The 23,229-nt window shown below is 35.3% G+C and overlaps 1 protein-coding gene across 14 annotated transcripts in view; it reads left to right on the top strand.

The window, feature by feature from the left end:
- Window positions 1-23,229, top strand: part of PTPRD (protein tyrosine phosphatase receptor type D) — a 1,217,200-nt gene that overhangs the window by 1,050,731 nt on the left and 143,240 nt on the right. For 10 of the 14 annotated variants that reach the window (XM_048930990.1, XM_048930989.1, XM_048930988.1 and 7 more), the window contains 4 exons: window positions 12,435-12,623; window positions 16,339-16,449; window positions 19,918-20,187; window positions 20,862-21,443. In XM_048930990.1, coding sequence (XP_048786947.1) covers window positions 12,435-12,623; window positions 16,339-16,449; window positions 19,918-20,187; window positions 20,862-21,443 — 1,152 coding nt within the window. Of the gene's footprint in view, window positions 1-12,434; window positions 12,624-14,578; window positions 14,597-16,338; window positions 16,450-17,596; window positions 17,889-19,917; window positions 20,188-20,861; window positions 21,444-23,229 lie in introns of those variants that run through there. The other 4 variants (XM_048930987.1, XM_048930982.1, XM_048930996.1 and 1 more) reach the window with 2 other exon arrangements.

The raw sequence follows: 23,229 nt of genomic DNA, 5'->3' as shown, positions 1-23,229 counted from the left end.
AGACAGATACTCTAGTATGTGCTAGAAGCTCAGCGCCATTTGTCTAGGTGTACTATTGTGAGGTATAAAAAAAAAAGTTACAAATAATTGATGATAAAATTTCATGGCACTTCTTCACATGTGTGCATGTTAGTGAGTCATCAATGCCTAAGTACCAACTTGAAAATTTCTTTTGATTCTTTCCTGCTGTTCTTTTAGAAACTAGTTTTCAGTTATGCTTGAATGAAACAAATACTTGTATAGGCCTTAAGAATTGATTATTACACATTACTGCTTTTCCACATGGGGGATTATGAAGTAGCAACGTGCAGTTTAAATGCCAACAAAAGTGGCTTCAGAGCTGTGGGATATCTGCTGCAGGAATTGAGGGCAAGGGTCATCTTCTCTTCTCTGCTCCCTTTAGTATGCAAGGACACTGAAAGAAACAGAGGGATCCAATCCATAAGAACTTGGTTTCTCAGCTGATGACACTATCAGAAACTTGGTTGTTTTTTTTTGACAACAGAATGGCACGCATCAGACTGGCTTACAGACACTAGGTGGCTTTTAACTCTCTCAAAAGCGGAAGAAGCTCCCTGGGGAGAGACTAGCAGGGACTGCAAAGGGAAAAACTGAAAATATTGAGAAATGATTTTCTCTTGCTATGTAAAAGGATAGGGATTTTTAAACTCAAAATTTAATAGAATGTTTTCCTCAAAGCTCTTGATGGTGCTCTTTTGTGGTTGCTTTTTTGTGGTTTCCAACTACAAAATGAGATATTAAGGTGGGTCTATGTGGATAAGAAAGTTTATGGTCTTATTCATTACAGGCCCATGATCATTTCCTGTAATAATACCTAGGCATAGCTGTTTTTCATACTAAAAGTTAAAAATAATCTTCCTCAAAACAATTTAATGCATCAGCTTAAATAGCTCAGACAGAACTTTTTTTTTCCCCTGGGAGTGCAGTATGTAGAGCAAAGACGCGCTCATGCACACAAGTTATATCTATATATCTTTATAATATGTAGGTAAAATAAATTATGATATTTTCTTCATGTGTCGAATGAGCAACAGGTTACTCAAAATTCAAACCCAACCATCACTGCTTTTTAAAATCATCACGTCTATTTCTTTCATAGCTAGTACTCAAAGCAGGCTGTGCTATAGCCGTTCTTCAAAGTAGTACGCTTTAATATAGTCAGTTAATGAAATTAATAAAATAAAAGCCAAAGGATGCACACGCTGATTTTTTAAGTCTTCCCAAGTTACAATAAAATACTAAAATAATTATATGTAGTCATAGGATTTCTTGCTGTATATTTATTTAGCTGCAGAAATTATTTCTCTGATAGTTTAACATGTGATATGTACTCAACTACTTCAAAAGGTTGCATACATGCCTTCTTCTCTATGGATGCCTCTCCTCTTCATGCCTCCTCCATTCTGCAGGAAAATTAGTTTCAGTCCTGTTCTCAAAAAGAATGAGTTTTATATTTTGTTTTTTAAAGGGGTGACAGCTGTTATTGCTAATAAATCAATAGAGAAACAGTTCCATAGCTGAAATCAGACACAGCCCTAGTCCTCTCAGTCAAGTGTTTGTGTTGCCTCTATGGAACAGTGTCACTCACTGACAGATTCTCATCTTTGTATTAGGCTTCATGATTTCATCATCTGCACCTTCTTCATACAACTTACCCTGTGTCAAGCATGTCCACATGGATTTGGCACAGTGTTTTCCTTGTGCTTACACTGATTTTTTATTTAATTGACACACATCATGCTAAGCTAAGCTTAGGCTGTTTAAGAGCAGCTCCCTACACTTCCTCTACTTCACTTGTGTAGATGAAAGTTGGTGAGAAAATTATGTCGAAAGATCATTATATTGAAAGAAAAGCTTACTTGTACTCTACCTTAAATTGATGTAATATTAAGCAAACATTCACAAAAGACATTTTGTTGATATTTGTCAAGCATGATTTGGAGATGCTGACTCTAACTGCAGATTTTAATAAATATCGTTTTACGCTTCTGTTCACAAATCATATTTTTGTCTTTTTTAAAGTTAACACTGAACGTGGCAAATCTCATGCCAAGTCAACAGGAAATTCATGTGTACACTTTCCCTTTCTTCTGAGCCTATCATCTCCTGTTAGCAGAGCCTTCCTTCATACTCAGAAAGATCAGGAGTGAGGTGTAAGGTACACCCACAACCTCCACAGATAGGGCATCAGGGAAGGACTTCACCGTCCACCCATAAAAGAACTTCTTTTCAGTCCCCCACTGAAGATTTGTGTAGGTTCTGTACCAAATACAGAAAAACTGTGAGTAAATTGAACAAGCACCATTTTTTTTTAATGCTCAGTAATAGATTTCAAGGGATATCCTCTTCAAATAATTCTTCAGTGCTCATGGTCTGTTTTAAAGATGTATCTCTTTTTTTCTAATTTTGTTCAACAGTAATAACACTTTTATTGTTTGTTATTCATGTTTGCTCTTTATTCAAATGCTGATATTACATCCAAATTGATACACTTGTCTGGGTACACTGGTGTATTACGCACCACAATAAAATTTCAAAAGCATAGTCTCTAGCTTGAATAATATACTGTTTAATTCACAGAACAAAACTGCGTTTAGTGTACTGACCCAAGGATCTTCATCAAATCCTGAAGGATGAAATTCCTTCAGCTTTATTCCTTCTTTCTTTCTTCTAAAGGACCAAACTTCAGGCATTCTGGGACACCTTTCTGTCCACTTACAAAGATCCTTCTTTTTCTAAATGTTAACTCTGAAGCTAATCTAGAAATGTAAGAAATAAAATCATAGAATGGAACTATAGAATATTCCAAGAATATCCAAAAGGCACCACCTGAACTTCAAACCAAGTATTGCCCAAATGCTTCTTGAACTCCAGCTGCTTAGTGCTGTGATTGCTGCTCTGGTTGGCCTATTCCGGTTTGGAGAATAATATTTTCCTGATATCCAGCCATGAACCCTGACAAACCTCATGCCCTGATGTCCTTCTTATATTGTGCATCCTGAACAGCACAAAGTGCTCAAGGTGAGGCAAACCAGATAAACGCAGATTAGGACAATCCTTCCCCTTTAAAAGCTACCTGTAGCTATTAAATAATAGCTGGGCTTGATGCAGTGTGGTGTACAGTTGGCCATTCTGGCTGCCAGGACACACTGCTGATTCATGTTCAACTTCCATCAGCCTGAACCACCATATCACTTTCTGCGGATATGCTTTCTAGCTTTTTGTTCCATAGTCAGTACATATATACAGCAATGCCCCATCTGGGGTGTAGCATCTAACACTTTCCTTGTTAAACTTCATGTGGTTGGTGACTGCCCAGGCATTCCATTTGTCAAGATCTCTCTGTAAGTCCTCTCTATCCTCAAGAGCACAAACAATTCCTCTTAATTTAGTATCACTTGCAAACTTACTGAGTATTCAAGTCTTTCATGTAGGTTATTTGTAAAAACACTGAAGAGAATTGGAGCTCCGATGAAGCCATACTAGTAGTTGACCACCAGTGATGAAACCCCATTTACTGTAAATGTTTGAGCCAATCAGACAGTTGTTTACTCATTGTATTACTTGTTTGTCTAGCTGTGCACTGGACATTTTGTCCAGAAAGATAATGGACAGAAAGGTATTGTAAAAAATACTATTTAAATCTTTGCTGAGACCCAGAGAGATTATTGCTTTTATAATACACAGTATTATTTGCATATTTATTATTTCTTAATAAAATATGCATTATTTTTAATATGCATATAGTGTATATAGTGCATATATAGTATATATATATAGTATTATTTAAATAGCACAGAAATATGTAGTACTACAATATTATTCTCATATGAAAATAGTTCTAAGCACGGATGATGGTTTCTCCTATAAGTTCCATTGTGAGGTTCCTAAATCTTACAGCTGTGAAATTAATGCAGTTAGTATCATTTATACTTGCCAGCTTCAGATGTGAAGCATGTAGACTGCATTAAAAATCATTTAGTAAAAGTATAGTAAAGAATAAATAACATATCTGTAAACTATATAAAATCAGTAGAAGAAATGGCCATGGTTTATGTCCGTCTGAAGCAGCATAATTCTTTTAGGTTTACACATCTAGTGCAAATGGGAGGAAGAAGGGAGAAAGGGATAGTATGACCCCCTGATCTGACAATTCCTTTCCCAGAACATGCACTTTTACTCTCTCCTCTTTAGTGAAGCAAGCTAAAGATGCTTTTGTCCTATTCTCAATTCAGATTGATATGTAATACCTTTATTTTGATAATTTGTTGTTTTATACTTAAGAATGAGTATGAAACAATTGTTAGTAAAAGTGTAATATATTTATTGGTATCAATATTTAACACAGAATACTAATGATATAAAGAAGAAAAAAAAAAAGATTTAAAAAATGATGTATGTGTTTTGAATCAATCCATAGGTGTCGACTACTAACACTGGAAGTGAGCTTTAGTATGCATAGGAACCTGATATTAATTATCCACATCATAAAATGTAGTTCGAAAAATTAATGCTTAAGGCATAGTCTGCCATCATAGTATTTATTGTTATTTTCATTTTATTTTTAAAACAGAGGAAAAAAGAATCACAGATATGTTGCAATATGTCTCAGGCAGTGCAATCATGTTCTCTTAATCCTCATTCTTGGCAAGACCTAGTCCAGCCCTGATTTAGTGTAATCTAAATCCTAACCCCTGTCTGGAAACTAGACCTCAAATTAGGAATGGTAATCATGAAAATTCCTATCATTCTCTTTTGCAGCGCTCTTGTCTTTTATTTATCAGTGCAAGATGTATTGTTTCATTCTTGTGATGTCTGCATATGTAAATAAATGGGAGGTTGTATTTCTTCAGAGGTTTAGTGCTTCTCTTCCTAAATGTGGATACTGTGCACTTAAACCTCTTCAAATTCTCTGCCTTTGTTTCATTACCATAATCCTGACTGAATCCTCTCCTTATGCTAGAGAACGGACATTTGGCAGTGATTCTTGAATTCCCTGCATTTTTTTTAGGACACGACCTTTTTTATTTCACTTTCCATTCCCAGTGAGAAAAACAGATATCCAGAAGCTCAGCCACAGCCAAATTTGGTCATGATATTATGATATTATGATTATGATTATGATTATTATTATTACGATAATATGATATTGAGATGATATATTATTCTGAAAGCTGTGACAATGTCCAAGTGCAAATTTGAGAATAACTCCTTTTTTTAAGCTCATCTATTTTGTTTTGTTTTGTTTTAATGAATGATGATTCTTTGAGTGTTGATTCTAGGCTGTTGGTATTTCATTATTAAAGAAGACTTGTTGCCATCAGTGGGACAGATCACTTGCTATTCACACCTTAAATTTTGCAGATTTTGAGAACTGATAAAAGAGGGTACGATTACTTCTTCCATTTTCATATCCTTATGAAAATATCTGACTTCAGTGTACTCAGTTGTTGAAACAGAGAACATACTTAAGGCTAAATTCTAATAACAGTGAATGTTAAGTGTCTTAATTCAATGTGAAATTCCTGGTTCAACATTCATATAAATGATAATTCAGGCACTATGTTTTGTTATATACACACTACTTCTCTATTTGCAGAGTAACTGCATTGATCTAATGAACTTTTTCTTTTTTATCAGAAGTTGTTTGTGGATCTTGATGATGAAGAATATTTAAAAATGTATTTTTAAATGAAAGTTTTTTAATGGGATAGTATGGGCAGCTATCTTCTTGTTGAATATTTACTGATTGTTAGTGAGTTTCTGATCATCTTATTGGTGTCTTGTTCCTTTTCCTGCATGGTATGATTGCTTAAAATGTAACATAAATCAAAACTATTATCTACCTATATTACTGCAGTGCAGTCATTACCTGATTTTACTGACTTAGAGCAGTGCTATGTAAAAGTAGCAGTCTACAACAGCATTGAAAAAAGAACTCTTGGAGAAGTAGTTCTATATTTGTAATTTGTTTCAGCAAAATTTATTTTGTAAAATATTTCACTAAGAATAATGTTTAGTAATTGACATTTTTCTTATTTATTATATCTTTTCAATCCAACTTAGTCTTTTATGTATACTAATGAACTGTTTTGTTCTTATTTTTTAATTTATTCATTTGCATAGTTCTTCAGTAATAGTAGAGAATACCAACTTTGCTGCAAAATGTTTATTTCAGTCCCTCCTCCACTCTATTTGATTTTACTGTTTTCAGACCCACTTTCAGTTAAGTTGTAGGAAGAATGATTTTGAATGATATGGTCATGATGTCAAAACAGAGCAAATTATATGCTGCTGCCATCTGGAATAGTGAATATAAAAGCTTTATTTACACTGTTCTTTGAAATAATAAACTTTATTGCAGCAATTTATCTTCAGTATCTATAGCATATTCTGGGAATACTCCATGTGTGCCTTTTTAATTCTACGAGCTATAGAATGACTAAAATTTGCCAGTGGCAAAGCCATCACTGAATCTTGAAATATATTTTTTTCTTCCTTAATAGAATGGAGAACAACCTTCCATTTCCACAAAAAGAATAATTGGTTCACATGGGACCATGTTTCTTTTTATGAGACAAGATGAAATACTTTAAGTATGTATCTTAGTAAGGGAGATTACACAGATTTAACTGCAGGTTAATTCTAGGTCTGTCTATGGTGCAAACAGCTAATGTGGAAGCAAATACTCAATATCTATGTTTCATATTGACTATCCAGTCTTGGAACTTGCTGCTACTACCTCTATACTCCATAATCCACATATAATGTCAACAAACTGTGTTTTGGGTACTTCACTTTTATCAATAACAATATCAATAACATAGTAATTAAGTCTTAATGTTCTATATCTGAGAAATTTATTCTGTCCTTCTTGTTAAATCACAATGTTGATAGTTAAAGAGACTCAGCAAGTTAGCATTATGAAGAATTCAGGACTTTAAGTCCTGATCCATTTCTATAAACAGCCACTTTTTACAGATCTAAAAGTTTTCCGCACTAGAAGTAGTCAAAATGTAAATATGATATCTTGAGCAGTGGATGAAAATAGCATTCTCTTATTTTAATCATGTTGGTAGATTTATCATGAAGAGTGAAATCCATTGTATTAGGTTTGATTCTTCCTCTTTCTTTGGATCCTTCTTTTATATGTATGTAAATTTTACAGCATACATGCTTCTAAACATGCTGAAATCTTATTGAAGATTTGTAACATTTGAAAATAGAAGACTGGAGTAGCATTTTTGTTATTGTTGTTCAAGAGTTATAAGTTATAGTTAAAGAAGGAAAATAGTAGAATTTGTCATATGTATTTATGCCACAGATATGTATAGAGATTTTTTTGTTGTAGTTGTTTTTTTTTGTTTTGTTTTTTTTTTATAGACACTCTTAAAAATGAACATGGATTCTTTTTGTTAGAGAATAATTCTACTTGAAATATGAGCATTTTCAAAATGCATTCCCTTCAAAACTAACAGTTTCTCAAAAGCTGAGTTTAGCTAGAGGAAGGAATCTCATGGAGTTTTTTTACAGATAAGCAGTGTCGGACAGACTGAATACACAAAGAGAATGTTTAGAAATACACTCAAGAACAACTGTGATTGATAAAAAGAAAAGGCAAGAAAGCTTCAAATCATCATCTCTTAAGAGTTCATACGATAACCAGTCTTTGTAATTGCCTATGATGTTGTTCAGATCAAACATTTGAGAGCAAATAACTTTTGAAGACCTCTTTTGGAAGTGATAATAGCACAGGAGTTAAGGTATTTTCTTAATGTCAGTAATGGAACACAGTGTTTAATTGAGACTTATGCTGTTACAGCATCTAACAAGTTCAAAGAATGTGCTCTATTCCTAAATCTTTGTCATCATAAGCAAAACTTTTGATACATATACTATTCACTAACCACAAGGACAGAAAAATCTGCCCTTTAATGGCCTCTCAAACTGACAGTAACAAATGGCTTTGAGAACGTCAAGCCTGATTTAAATTGTTGGTGCATTGAAAGCTAGTTCACTAGTACTGAATATTAATATGAAACATTGGTAAATAGTGTAATTTAGAGTTTAGGCAGCATGTTAACAAGCAACAAAAAATATTTTCCCCTTATGTACCTTATGTATGTAGGCCTACCAATGTACCAAAAATTTTTAATGGTTATTTTTCTCCTACAGAGAGAGGCAGTTCCTTAATAAACACTGCTCAGATCTGTTGCACAATGTTTTTGATGATTTGCTATCATCAAAATGTAAAGAGAGTTTTATACAAATCACTAATACTGTTAGAGAAAAAAAAAAAAAATCTTAAAAACTAAATCCTCTCTGATTAGCACTTCAATTAGAAATTTCATTATTTTTTCAGTCCATTTTATGTTGAATATATGGTTTTATTGCCAAATACCAAAAACCAGATTGGAAACAAGACGCAACTTTCAAAAAAACAGCAGTTACAGCTATTTCAGTCCACTATGTTGTGATGTTTCTCATGAAAATTCAACAAAGACCACTCATTCAAAGAGATTTGATGCATACAGGGAATGGATAGAATTTAATTACCCTTATTAAAAGTAAGAAAAGAAAGCTCTTTACTACTCCATCCTATTTGTATTCAGGATAGATTATCTGTGTTGTACACTTGTGAATCCACAGAAGGCATTTTAGAGTTTTCGATATCAGTCAAGGAAATGAAAGGTCATTAAAAACCATTTACATAGTTGTTCTAATTCGCAAGTCAAATATTGTTACTTCCAAACTAAAGACTTCATGTTTGTAAGCAGATTTGAGTCTCAGCTGTGTTTGGGCAGAGATCCTATAGCTAATAAAGAGTTTCACACATGGTTACTATCTGGTAGAGATACTAGGTTAACAATTTAAGTAAGCATATAGAATCACAGAGACATAGAATTGCTGAGATTGGAACAGAGTCTCAAAATCGTCAAGTCCAACCTCAACCTTACCATACTACCCCAACTCCAACAACCCCCCACTAAATCTTGTCCCTGAGCACCACATCCAAACAGATTTTGGTGTTTCAGGGATGGTGACTCAGCCACTTCCTTGGGAAACCTATTCTAGTGCTTAACGACCCTTTCTGTAAATAAGCTTTTCCTGATGTCCGGCCAAAACCTCCCCTGATGCAACTTGAGGCCATTTCTCCTTGCCCTGTCACTGTCACCAGTGAGAAGAGACCAACCCAGCACCCGCTGCAATCACCATTCAGGTATTTGAAGAGAACAATAAGGTCTCCCCTCAGCATCCTCTTCCTCAGACTAAACAGTCCCAGATCCTTGAATCACTCCTCGTAGAGCATATTCTCCAACCCCTTCACAAGCTTTGTTGCCCTTATTTGCACCTCCTCTCCAGCACCTCAATGTCTTTTCTAAACTGAGGTGCCCAATGCTGAGCACAGTATGCAAGGCTGGGCCTCACCAGTGTCAAGTACAGGCATAGGATTACTTCCCTAGACCTGCTCACCACACCATTCCTGATACAAGCCAGGATGCCTGGCCACACTCCTGGCTCATACTCAGCTGACTGTCTATCAGTACACCAAGGTCCCTTTCCATCAGGCAGCTCTCCAGCTACTGCTCCCCAAGCCTGTAATATTGCCTGGGGCTGTTGTGACCAAAATGCAGGACCCAACACTTGGCTCTATTGAAACTCATACAGTTTATCTTGGCCAATTAATCCAGTCTATCCAGGTCCTTCTGTAGTGCCTTTCTCCGTTCTGGTAGATCAACACTGCCTCCCAGATTGATGTCAACTATGAACTTACTGAGAGTGCACTCAATCCCCCCATCAAGATCATTAATAAAGGTGTTAAACAGTTGTGGTCCCTATGCTGTGCCCTGGGAAACACCACTTGTGACTGGCCACCAACTGGATTTAACTCCATTGACCACAGGTCTTCGGACACAGCAATCCAGCCAGTGTTTCACTCAGCAGAGTGCATGCCCATCCAACCCATGCACAGCCAGCTTCTCCATGAGGATGTTGTGGGGGACAGTGTCAAAGGCTTTACTGAAGTCCAGGTAGACCACACTGACAGCTTTACCTTCAATCCACTAAATGGGTCACCTTGTCATAGAACAGTATCAAGTTTGTCAAGCAGAAGCATGAAGCCATGCTGACTGGACCTGATCTCCTGGTTGACCTTGAAATGATCTGTGATGGCTCTTGAGATTATCCATTCTATAACCTTCCCTGGCAGTGATGTGAGATTGATAGGTCTGTAGCTACCATGATCATCTTTCCAGCCCTTTTTGAGGATGGATGTCACATTTGACAATCTCAAGTCCACTGGGAGATTCCCGGTTAGCCAGGATTGTTGAAGGATGATTGAGCGTGCCTTGGCAACCACATTTGCCAACTCCCTCGGCATTTCAGGGTGCAGTCCATCTGGCTCCAAGAACTTGTGAGTGTCCAGCTTTTGAAGCAGATCCAAAACCATTACCTCATGGATTTTGCTGGCCCTATGCTGTTCCCCATACCTATCTTCCAGCACAAGGGGTTGTGTGCCCAAGGAACAACTAATCTTATTAAAGATTTCTTATTAAAGGCAAAGAAGACATTAAGTACCCCAGCCTAATCCTGATCCTTGGTTACTGTGTTCCCCTTTGTGGCCAACAAGGGATGCAGGTTCTCCCTAGCCCCCTCTTACTGTTGATGTATTTGTATAAATATTTGTGGGAGAATTGTTTTTTACTAAAGCATAGCAGTTTCTATATTAATTTGTGTTGAAAGCAGTTAAGGAACCTGTGGGTGACATCAAACCTCAGGGACTACAAAGATTTGTAGGATATACTTGCTTCCTATACGTTTCTTCAGAAAAGTGTCTACGCTTTCATAAAACTGTTTAAAAAATTACAGATTCCATGCAGGGAATTGTCATGGTACAGTTTTTCTATGTTAATCTCATGCCTCAGTCATTTGTAGGTGAATAGATACCATGCAAGACATTAAATAAGATATGCAGTTTAGACTTAGTACTCCTCATTCCTTGATTATTTTTTTTTTTTAAGCTTGTCCTCTTTAAACTGAAATAGTAACAATTATTTTGCAATAAAAATATATTTGTATACTGAATGGAAAATGAACATGATGCAAATAAAATAAATTATCTTACTTATTCTAACCTAATTTCTGAGGAATAGTCTGATTCCACTGTGTTTCCAGCATTACATGCTAGAGCTTATCACCTTGAGGAGTTTAATTGCTCTTGTTCAGTTTTTCTTAATATTTCACTACTGATTGGCTAAGAATTTAGGACCATATTTGAGTGCTTTGGCTGAAACAACTCTATCCATTCATGATCACTATGTTTCCTGTCAATTTATTATTTACATAGTTCCAATATCTAGAGTTTCTCAGCCTTATGAAATCTTTTAATGCATTAATCCTCCAGTATTCCTCCATAGCAGTAAAATGCCACCCATCTTACATCTACACAAGTTAAGTTACGTCATTAAAAGTTAAGACCAACAGAATATAAGTAATTAGTTAAAAAAGTATGGAGTTAACTTTGTAATAGTTAATATGGTATTATGTTTTAGATTTGGAATCAGAATAATATTGATAAAACACTATTGTTTTAGATGTTGTCAATTAGTACTTGCTGAAAATTCATGGTATTTCCAGTTTCTCATGCTGCTCTGCCAGTGAACAGGCTGGGGAGGCGCAAGAAGCTGGGAGGATAGCCGGAATAGCTGGACCTCACTAAAAAAATTAAGCGGGGGGGTACTAAGGGGACTGGTACTACTCAGGGGCTGGCTTGACATTGGTCAGCAAGAAAAACTTTGTATTCAATGATTATTATTATTTCTCTTACTTCTCTACCCTATTAAGTTGTCTTAATATCAACAAATGAGCCGTTTTTTCTGATTCTCTCCCCATCTCACTCTGTAGAGGAATGAACAAACTGTAGCACGGTGCTTAGTTGCCTGTTGGGTTAAACCACAACAAGCACAAAAGTTAATCTGAGTCTTTTCTAAAACCCAGCCAAATCCCACACTCAATGTTCACACTTGCATATGCATTTGTCTTATGTAAAGAAGATTTTGTTGTTGTTGTTCATAGTCATGCTAGTTCAATATTTCACATAAAATTATAAAGATTCTCATAATCAGACAAACGTTTGTGATAGAAAGTAACATAGTGGACATCTGGCTTATGAGCTGCATACAGGACATAAGGAAATTCCATATACTTTATGGGTATAGCCATATGAACTTTCTACTCTGCATCCACATTTTGATTACTGTAAGTTAAAAAAAATGTTGCCTGAGTTGTTTTTGTTCTTTATCAATTCCTTGCAGTCAGGGGAATGTTACACAATAGCTAGGCTGATGATAGGACTGACTTGAGTTCTTACACAGCTAGTGTGAAATGCTTTAAATTATACAATACTTTTGCAGAGGACCAAATTCCCCGTGGTTTCCCCACCATTGATATGGGTCCCCAGCTGAAGGTGGTCGAACGAACTCGTACAGCTACCATGTTATGTGCAGCCAGTGGCAACCCTGATCCGGAAATAACTTGGTTCAAAGATTTCTTACCTGTTGACACAAGCAACAACAATGGCCGCATCAAGCAATTACGATCAGGTAGGGTCTTGTTACTGTTTCCACTAATGTGCAGAGTTGTTCTCTCTCACCTTTTCTTTATTTTCTTTCTCTTCCTTATTATTTTACTTTTTTATAGGTAATAATTTATCTTCCTCTTCTCTTTTCTATGTTATTGAATGTGTTGTCCATGTCTGTGATGTTGTCATAGCTTTTCTAAAGTCTATCTCTGTGTTTTGCAGCTTCTGTTTACTCCACATTGCTCACTGCTGTGACTGTACTTTTTGATAATTTTTTAATTTACTGCTTTTTGCAGTACTTGATGGATCCATTTTCTCCTCTTTCTTTCTTCTTTCCTTTTTATTTTTTTTAACAAATTTATTTCAACATTGGACTTCATTCAGAAATTGCAAGGAGTACCAATGGTTATATTCATCAAAATCAAAACCTGCATTAGACACTTCAATTAAAATGTAAAATGTGTTTTGTGCTGTCTTTTCCACATTTGAAACCACCAAAGATTAGCCAGTTTGGACACATCTTCCTTCCTCTCAGAGATACATTATACACAGTACTTTTTCTCATGCACAATTATGCCTTACAAGAAAACCTAATTAAAAAAAAAAAAAATGCTTGGGTAACTTATGGAATGAAGGTTTTTTACTGGCTGAGCGTTTTTCCTACACATTTAGCCACAGTAGTGTGCGCCCATGCTGAAGTTTTATAATCCGACATTTTCTGGATCTACAGAAGTCTGCTTTTGGTGTAGAATCCAGCTTATGCTGCTCTCTCTCTTTGCCCCTCGCACCTCCCTAACAGTCCTTTCACTCTTCTCCCACTCTAGTTTATTATTTTGTTCTCTTTAAATTAAAAAAAGTAATAACAATCTTCTAAATTTCTAAAGTTTAAAGCTTATCCCTAAATAATATAATTGGGATATACAGAGCTTTTTTCTTTGGCAGTTGTAGTTGATATCATTGTAGAATCTAAGTTGTTTAATCACATGTCTTCCCAGAATTCTCAGCTTTTGACCTGTCCTGTGATGTTAAATCGTCTTGTTAACTGACTCTTTGCTTGTTGTCAGCAGAACTGTGTAAATTAGCCTTCTGTTAATGTAAATTAAGAATTATTTTTTCACATGTGACATAGATGATTTAGTATATAAAGTTTTAACTGAAAACTTTGTACCAAATTATAAGGAATATAATAATATTTTTATGCTGTCTTTCTTCTCTCCGTATTTAAATCTCCAGAATCTATTGGTAAGTGCTTAGTTCTGAAGCGCACTTCACCCCCACTAATTTCCATATTCAGAATATTATGATTATGATTATTATTATTATTATACTATGATTACTATTATTATTCTTAAAATGCATGGCATGCATTTTACTAACAGTCAGTGTAGTCACCAGATCCCTATAGCGGCGCACAAGCACACCTCCACAGAAATGTTGTCTTATCAGTTATAGAAACACCTAGAAGAACCAGTACACATGTATCACATAGCTGTAGAACAGTAAATGCCATAATTCAACCTAAATTAAAGTGTTTGTTTTGAGATAACCTTCAGTGTTTCCTCTCTTTTTATATATATATAGACTTTATATATATATATATTTAAATAGAATATCCAAGGTTTTCCTAAACTATGTCTTAAGTACAGTATTGTAAATTTTACTTTAATATTTGAGGCATATTCAATATATTTCTAACCCTATTTAACCAAACATCTAAGAACTCATAGGCTACTCTGAGAATGACAGTGAAGCCCATTGTAGTCTTCACCCTTTGTGGTACAATGGAACTTGCTTTTATAACCTGATAGTATTATCTAATATATTCCTGTTTTAACAGTATAGTAATTCAAGTTTCTCTTAAGACCTTATTTAATTCTGTAAATCTAATTTGATTCTTCTTCCAAAGCCCTAGCCTCCTTCTTCTCGTACTAATGCTTCTTCTTTCTAATCTTATTTGCATTCATATTATCCACCCAGGTGGTACACCAATAAGAGGTAAGAGTGCTGAACTAACGTTCACAGAATGATCTTACTCATTCTTTCTGTCCTTCCATCCGTCTCATCTTTGTCCTAATTTTTTTGGCTTTTTTTTTTTTTTTTTTAAAAGGAAAAAAAAAAAAAAAAACCACAGAAATGTTCATCATCTTTTTTTTTTTTTTTTTTTTTCCTTTGTCCTGTTTGGTTATGATCAGTGACTCTCATATTGTGAACTTTCTTTCTGCACACTCCCTTATCCTTTCCCTTTTTTGTTTGATCATTAAGTAAATAAATAAATAAATCTCTCTATATAATTTGATTTGTGATATGCTTCAAAGAAAGCATATCCAGGTCTTCTGGCCATAGCCCAGTCACAGCGTACCATTTGTCCCTCTTTTTTTTTTTTTTTTCTTCTTCTTCTTCTTCTTTTTCTTCTTCTTTTTCTTCTTCTTATTTTTTTTTCTTGTTTTTCCTTCCTCTTTTTTTCTTTTTTTTTTTTTTTTTGTCCAACTGGAGCAAAAAAGATCATTTTTTTCTTCCTTAGCTGTTCTTGTCCTGGACCAAAGCCAAGATGGTCTGGAGAACAGTAGCAGACATGCAGAAGACAACATGGACTATCTTCTTTTTGTCTTATCTTTCATACAAGGTTTTTCTTTTTGTTCTTCTTTTTTTTTTTCTTTTTACTTAATAAAGTTGAAAATGATGCGTCTCCCTCTATAAAAATTAAGAAATGTTTTTTTTTTCTCTTTATTGTTCTTTTTTTTGTTGTTGTTTTCTTTTTCTTGGAGTTATCTCATCTCTGGATTTTTGGATCTTCTAATCTACAGGCTTTGGAAATGGAAGGTTAATGATTTATTCTTGGTGGTATGTGATATTGTTTGGATTTTGATACTCTAGGAAAAGTATTTACTACTTTTGTAATTCTTGTTTTGTATTTTTTTCTTGGGTTTTGTGACACCACACTGCTAATCCCACTTGTGGATTTTAATGGGTGTCTTGGGAGGGGCCCTTCTATGGTCCTCAGCAGTGGTTGGTTGGATCTTCCTTGTTGGCACAGACCTTGCTTTTTAACTTTTTTGTCTTCTAATTCAATTGTTCTTTGTTTTTCAGCAAATGTACTTTAACACTGTAAATTGTGGAAAATTGTCTTTCTTTTCTTATCAGTCTGCATGTCTTGAGGGCATTTTGTTTCTTTAAAATAATATTTTGATAATTATAACTGACTAATGCGGTTTCTTTTTTTTTCACTTCAAGCAGCCTTTTTGTTCTTGCTGCACATTTTTGGCTTTCTTCAGCAGAAGATTCTTGAAAGCTGTCCTGCCTTTTTTATGACTATCACCTTTTGTTCTACTTTTGTTACTGGATTGGAACAATGCAATAAAAATCAAAACTCTACAATGACCCGACTATTTAATCTCCTTGTTTTATTTAAAAGCCATTCTTCCTTGAAGCAGTCTCACTCATCTTCATTTTAATGGTTTAGGAAAGAGTATTGTTTAGGGAGGGTGGTTTGGTTTTTTTGTGGTTTTTTTTTTTTGCTAAATGCCAATTGTTTTCCTGTGCTAGCACTGATGATGTGAAAAAAATAATCTGTTTTTTTCATTGCATCATTTTCTGTCTGTGCACCTTAGCAAGAAAATGAACCGACGTTGAGTGGACCTTCGCATACAAGCGTTTCATATTGTTAAGCCGTGTACTGTTATAGATATAAAAAGCCTTTTCTGACCTTTTCTTTGGCAATGTATTTTATATTCATACAGGTGCCCTCCAAATTGAACTGAGTGAAGAATCTGACCAAGGCAAATATGAGTGTGTTGCAACCAACAGTGCGGGTACACGCTATTCTGCCCCTGCCAATCTATATGTCAGAGGTAGGAATGACATAACCCTGGCATCCACTCTTCATTCAGGCTCAGGGCTAAGATACTTTCAGGATCTCTGCAGTTACCACTGTAATAATCACAATGCTATGGTAAATATGTCAGTTATAAAATTAATTTTAAAATTTAGAGGAAAGGGTTGTTTTATTTTGGTTGTTGTTTTTAAAGCACTCTTGAGTCCAGTCTATCCTATGGGTTAAGGTTTGTAAGTATATTTATATTTTTACATCTTGACTTCTATTTTTCCTGCATTGAATTAGATTGTGCTTTGCATTTCTTTTCTTTTCTTGGTTTTGTTTTGCTTTTCTTTTCAAACTCCTGGGGTGACTGTGTGGTGTGCTACTAATCAGCTGAATGTAAGCCCAAGGCATTGAGGTATATGCCTACCTGACCTCTAGTACTTAACTGCAAAGGAAAAGAGCCTAACTACAAACTATATGCAGAGCACAACTGTATTTTCCTCTTTTCTGTTTCTTCTTTATATATATGTATGCATATATATATATATATATATATACACACACTTAAATCTGTATATATTTAGTATATGGCTAATGAGTAAAATGTAGTATTTACTTTGCTAGTATTCAATTGGCTATACTATTTTTAAAGAAATACTTGTCTGTATTACAAATGTAATTTATAAGGAAACCAATATATTCCTCCATGAAGTAGAACAAATGTTTAATTTTTGTAACATACAAAAAGATTCATTTGATTCAAATAGAAAGAAGTGCTTTCTTTTTGGCAGTATTTGAAACAGCTGTTTCATGTACCTTTCTGTATAACAAAAGCTATTACATACATACATATATATATATATATATGTGTGTGTGTGTGTGTGCGTGTCTATTATATAAAGGGATGGGTGGGGGAAATAGGATTGAAAACGTAAACAGCTGTAAACTTTGCTGTAGGGTGGATGACCTTAGCAAAAATACCTAGCTTGATTTTGAAATTTTGTTAGAGCTGACTTTTAAAACAACTTGATGTTTTTGTATGACTCTTCTGGCCAATTGAAAAGAAAAAAAAAAAAAAGAAAGAAAGAAAACAAAAAAAGAAAACAAAAAGAAAAAAGAGAAATATTTCATAGTTGTAAGATACCTAGAAAGTTATTTGAATTTTTTTTTTCTCTTTTCCTTCAACATACTGACTTCTCTGTACTGCATGAGGCACGTATACCTTTTTTTTCCAAAGGAAAATTTCAAAATGATGCTAGCTATTGTTTCTAACACATTGTAGCTGTGGAAAATGCTAACTTTTCAAGATGAGGTAGGAAGGTTTAATTAGAACAAGTAAAGATGTTCAAGTAGCAGTTGAAAGCCTTGATATGGCCTTTTTACTCTCTCTGTGTTTCCCTTGTTTTTCTCCTTTCCTCATTTCATTGTGTTCTGCATCAAACCCCCTACATCCCTCAGAGCTGCGAGAAGGTTGGTGTGTTTTTTACTTTTTACCCACCTTAAAAATATTAATTAAACCAATAACAAAGAATACAAATGAAATGAATGTAGCTGCATTGTGGCATTTTTTAAGTTAATGTTATGTTAAGCAGAGAATGCCCTGGTCATGGCTTTTGATGAGTGCTGGTATCTAATTGTTGTGCATGATAAGAGAGAATGAACCTGGATGCATGGCAACCTTTTTTTAGATTTAACACTAATGTTTAGTAAACTTGGTCAGTGTTCCTGCTTATTTCTACCCTTTTAATTTCTTGTTTATACTGATGCCTGCTTTTCAAGGAATGGTTTCCTGCAGTTGCTTTTCTAAACAGCCTGAGCATGAAGACTAAACTCTCCTTTGTCTATAAGAATTCTCAATACAAGAAATTCCTTGTTGCCTGCCGCTTGCTTTTTGTGTGGCCTCTGTGAATTGGCCACTTAGAAATATATTGCTCTTTGCTTGTTCCCCTTCTGCCTGTCATTCACTCATGAGGCCATTGCATTAAGCCCTTTTTGAACCCATAGAAGATCACAGAAATTTAATTAAATCCAGTGGGAAGGTTTCAGTCTAATACAGAGTTCTTTTTTTTTGTTTTGTTTTGTTTTGTTTTGTTTATTTCTTTTTGCTCACTCATAGTATTTAATTTATTTAAATTAAAACTGTCTTAATGATTAGTGTATATTAAACCCAAATAAACACATTATCCAATGAAGATCCAATGAAACCCACCTCTCTCAGCTACCCTTTTCTATTCTGCATCCCACACACATGTGCACAACACTGAAAATATTAGAAGCAGGAACACTGATCTGTTATTGCCGGGTAATTTTCTCGGTGCTGTGTTTGCTTAAGTACTAACTATTCTGTTAGTGCTATGTCCTGCTACATGTTTAAGGTCACTATTCCTTGCTATCAGTACACGGATGTCTGATATTATCACTCCTTATAGCTTACTCTGTTTTCCCTTAACTGTGAGCATAATGGAATTCTGAATGTGAAATGTTCTGCTATTTTCCCAGTAGCCCTTGCTTTTTAACCACTTACACTTAATCTAATTTCCCTCTCCCTCAAACTCTATCCTCCTCTTAAACTCCTGTAACTGTCAGCCTATCCCATCCCCAACTCCTTCAAGTTTTCTTTCCTTACCCAATATGTTTTTGTTCTGAGTTCCTTTTCTTTCTGCAATTTTACTCAAACATTTTCCTAAGCATGATTCTCAGTTGATTCTGTCATTGGCTTGCCTGCATGACCAAATCCAGTACTTTGTACTGGCTTTGCTTAGTTTCTTTTCTGTGACAATATACATACATATATGTATATATATGTATATATACGTATATATATGAGTATGTACATGTATATATATGTGTATATATATATATATTTGTATGTGTGTAATTGTATATATTATTTCTGTTTGTTTCAATGTTAGTGTGAGGTCTTGAGGCTGCATCCACTTTGCGTCTGAAAGCAGTGAAATTGCACTTTAAGTGTACTGTAGGCAATGTGTTTCAGGATTGATGTGACAATGTGGTCTAGCACATTTATCCACATCAGCTGGAAGTACACAGCATTGGAGTTGGTTTTGGTAATCAATTCAAACATGCTGTTTACTCTCCAGTTTTCTTTTATGCATATATATATGTATACACATAGGAAATACATGCATATATATATGTGTGCGCGTGTGTGCGTGCGTGCGTGTGTGTGCGTATATCTTTTGCATGGTGTTTGTGAATTGTAAGTATGTAGTTAGTTATATGTGGGGGCCCTAATAGCTCTGAATCAGCCTGTGTACGAATGTGTCTAATGATAACATCATGTAATTATAGAATGGTTGATATTGTGTGCAGACAATATTCTTGTATTTTAGTCTTGTATTTATTTTCTACATATTTTCTGACCAATCAGAATAACACATTAAGACATAAGACTGTCTGTACACTGTATGTAGTCTGTATGCAAGATTCAGTTTCTTTTTTTGTATATGTTATTACTTTTTTGTGTGTTTTGTTCCAGTTCGACGGGTCCCACCAAGGTTCTCGATCCCCCCCACCAATCATGAGATCATGCCTGGCGGGAGTGTAAATATCACGTGTGTTGCAGTGGGGTCACCAATGCCATATGTGAAATGGATGCTAGGAGCAGAAGATTTGACACCTGAGGATGATATGCCAATAGGGAGAAACGTCCTTGAGCTTAACGATGTCAGGCAGTCTGCAAACTATACTTGTGTTGCTATGTCTACCCTTGGTGTTATAGAAGCAATAGCACAGATAACTGTCAAAGGTATATCCCAAGTACACACTTTTGGAAATAGTCTCATCTTTCTTTTATTTCATTGTCCATATTCTGAGCAAATAAATTCTACTGGAGAAAACTAAGAAATCTCCAACCAATCAATAATGCAAGACAAAAAATAGATTCAGACAGTAATAATATTGATACTGATAGTTTAATTGCAGTATTCCATTATTCTTCCATGTTTAGTTCTCAGCTTTCATTTAAAGTAAATAAAAGACTTAATAATCTTGCATGTATTTGTCAACTGCACAAACAGTTAAGAGACAGTCATTTGATTTTTAAAGTTTTTGGGTGTTCGGTTATCTTGTTCTTGAGTTAGTGGATGTCAGAAGCTCCAGAAATATTTGAAAATTAAACTGCAATGGACCACTGACTGTCTATAAGTTTATTCTTCTGCATATGATTAAGGGATTTGTCTAAAAAGACAGTATCATGGCTTTATATTAATAAGCCTTTTACTACAGACCTGGATTTTTTTCTGATAAACTGCTGGAGAAAATCATAATTGCCAGAATCTTGCTCTGAATAAATCACATTTTCTCGCCATTACAATCTTCCTGTTTTTTAATTTGTTTGTTTGTACTTTTAGACCTGTTAATATAAAAATTAATGCCTGCTGTTATACCATGTTAACTTTAATTTTTGGTATTCATCTTCAGCCTTACCTAAACCTCCTGGAACACCTGTGGTGACAGAAAGCACAGCAACAAGCATAACACTGACTTGGGACTCTGGAAATCCTGAGCCAGTTTCTTACTACATAATTCAACACAAGCCCAAGAACTCTGAGGAGCCATATAAAGAAATTGATGGTGTTGCCACAACACGCTATAGTGTGGCTGGACTAAGCCCATATTCAGAGTATGAATTTCGAGTAGTTGCTGTAAATAACATTGGGCGAGGGCCACCCAGTGAGCCTGTGTCAACAAGGACTTCAGAGCAAGCACCTTCAAGTGCACCACGCAATGTACAGGCCCGTATGTTGAGCTCTACCACCATTTTGGTACAGTGGGAAGAACCTGAGGAACCTAATGGACAAATACAAGGTTACAGAGTTTACTATACTATGGATCCTACTCAACATGTCAACAGCTGGCTGAAACACAATGTAGCTGACAGCCATATCACTACTATTGGGAATCTCGTACCCCAGAAAACATACTCTGTGAAGGTTCTTGCTTTTACTTCTGTTGGGGATGGACCACTTTCCAGTGACATTCAAGTCATCACTCAAACAGGAGGTAAGGCTATAGTGGACAAAATATGAGGGGGACAGGAGGGAGTAGAATAAGCATAGTTCATTCAGGGCAGCTCTTTTGGATAACAACTTCTCAATTCCACAGTGCAAGTTACCGTTGAAGAGACAAAATTTTTCCTTACACTTTCTTTCACTTCATCCCAAATAACGTTACAGTTTCTATTTTGCAGTGACCTGTGTACCAGCGCTATCATGTAGTCTTTAAAAGCTTTCTTTGAAAAGTTGACTGAGATAGTATGTTTTGTTTAAGAAGCACATATCTTCCTTATGTGTTATCATTCTATTGAATCTTGCTCTTGGAAAGTTAAAATATATGTGCATTGCATGCATATGCAAATACTTGGTCATGTTCTGAAAACACATAAATCAAGGAAGCATTTAAAACAAACCAAACCCAAAACTGCCCTTATGTAAGCACGTGCAGGCATTTCTTTACAGTTTTATTTATAATAACAAATACAGCCAGCATCCCACAAGATCATAATTTCCTTGTTTTATGCATGAAGTTAGTTTGTTTGGGTTCTGCACAGTAGTTTTAGATCTATGAATTAGTTTTATTAGCAAAAGACAAACTAGCATAGTGAATAATATTGACAAGAATTTTTATGAAATCAGAAGTGAGAAGTTCTGGTGGAGCTACACTGCAGAACATGTTTCATTATAGCAACAAGAAATAAAAGATTTGTCTAGTGGTTTAGAGAAACCTGGATTGAGAGTTACTGTAGGTCACCTAGAAATATTGTATGATACTTCTTGGATTTTTATTGCTAGGATGCTTTCTGTTGAAGAATTGTAGCATTCCTCAATTTTTTTAAAAAAGCACATCTAAGTATAATTGAAGACAGTTACAGTTTTTATGTCTGTATGCAAAACTGTTCATTCAAAGTAGACATCAATACACCTTTAATAAGGAATGGCAACTGAACACTTTTTTAGTGCTGTGTTACACAAAGACCTAGGTAATTTTGACTTCTGTAAAATTTTTAAGGTACTATATTTTATATTGACATGTGACTTTTTGGAATGCACATAGAAAAAAAAAATACTCGTAGGGTTTAGTGAGCTTCTTGTCTACATCCTTTTACACTGAAGAGAACGCTGCTGAAAACAGCTAGGCAAAAAGACAGGGCTTTTCTTTCACTATACTTAAACATGAAGGTAAACATAAAACTTTTATGTATTTATTTTGATGTTTGGTTTTATGATAAACATTTCCTTCTCTTCCCCTCAAAGTTCATGTTCCTATATTCTTATATTAGCAAATTTGTCAGCGGCTTCACCAAGGAAGGATGAAGCAATTGAAATATTGAGCATTGAGATTCAGCTGGACTAACTAAGTTGCATTACTCGCTCAAGTTAATTCAGAAAATCTCTATATGTTATAGCATTAAAGAAACTTTCCATTAAACATGCCCATTTGTTTCTGATTTTTGTTGTAATTATTTGAATTATTCCTAGGGAGGAATAATTGCATGCACCAGTACAGGCTGGGGGATGAGCTGCTGGAGATGAGCTCTGCAGAGAGGGACCTGGGCATCCTGGCAGATGACAGGTTGGCCATGAGCCAGAAGTGTGCCCTTGTGGCCAAAAAGGCCAATGGCATTCTGGGGTGCATTAAAAAGAGCGTGTCCAGCAGGTCGAGGGAGGTGATCCTCCCCCTCTACTCTGCCCTGGTAAGGCCTCATCCAGAGTACTGCGTCCAGTTCTGGACTCCCCAGTACAAAAAAAGACAGGGATCTCTTGGAAAGAGTCCAGTGGAGGGCCACAAA

Source organism: Lagopus muta, chromosome Z (assembly GCF_023343835.1).
Source record: "Lagopus muta isolate bLagMut1 chromosome Z, bLagMut1 primary, whole genome shotgun sequence".
NCBI lineage: Eukaryota > Metazoa > Chordata > Aves > Galliformes > Phasianidae > Lagopus > Lagopus muta.
The sequence above is the reverse complement of the archived record's forward strand: the minus strand, read 5'-3'. Positions and strand labels throughout refer to the sequence as shown.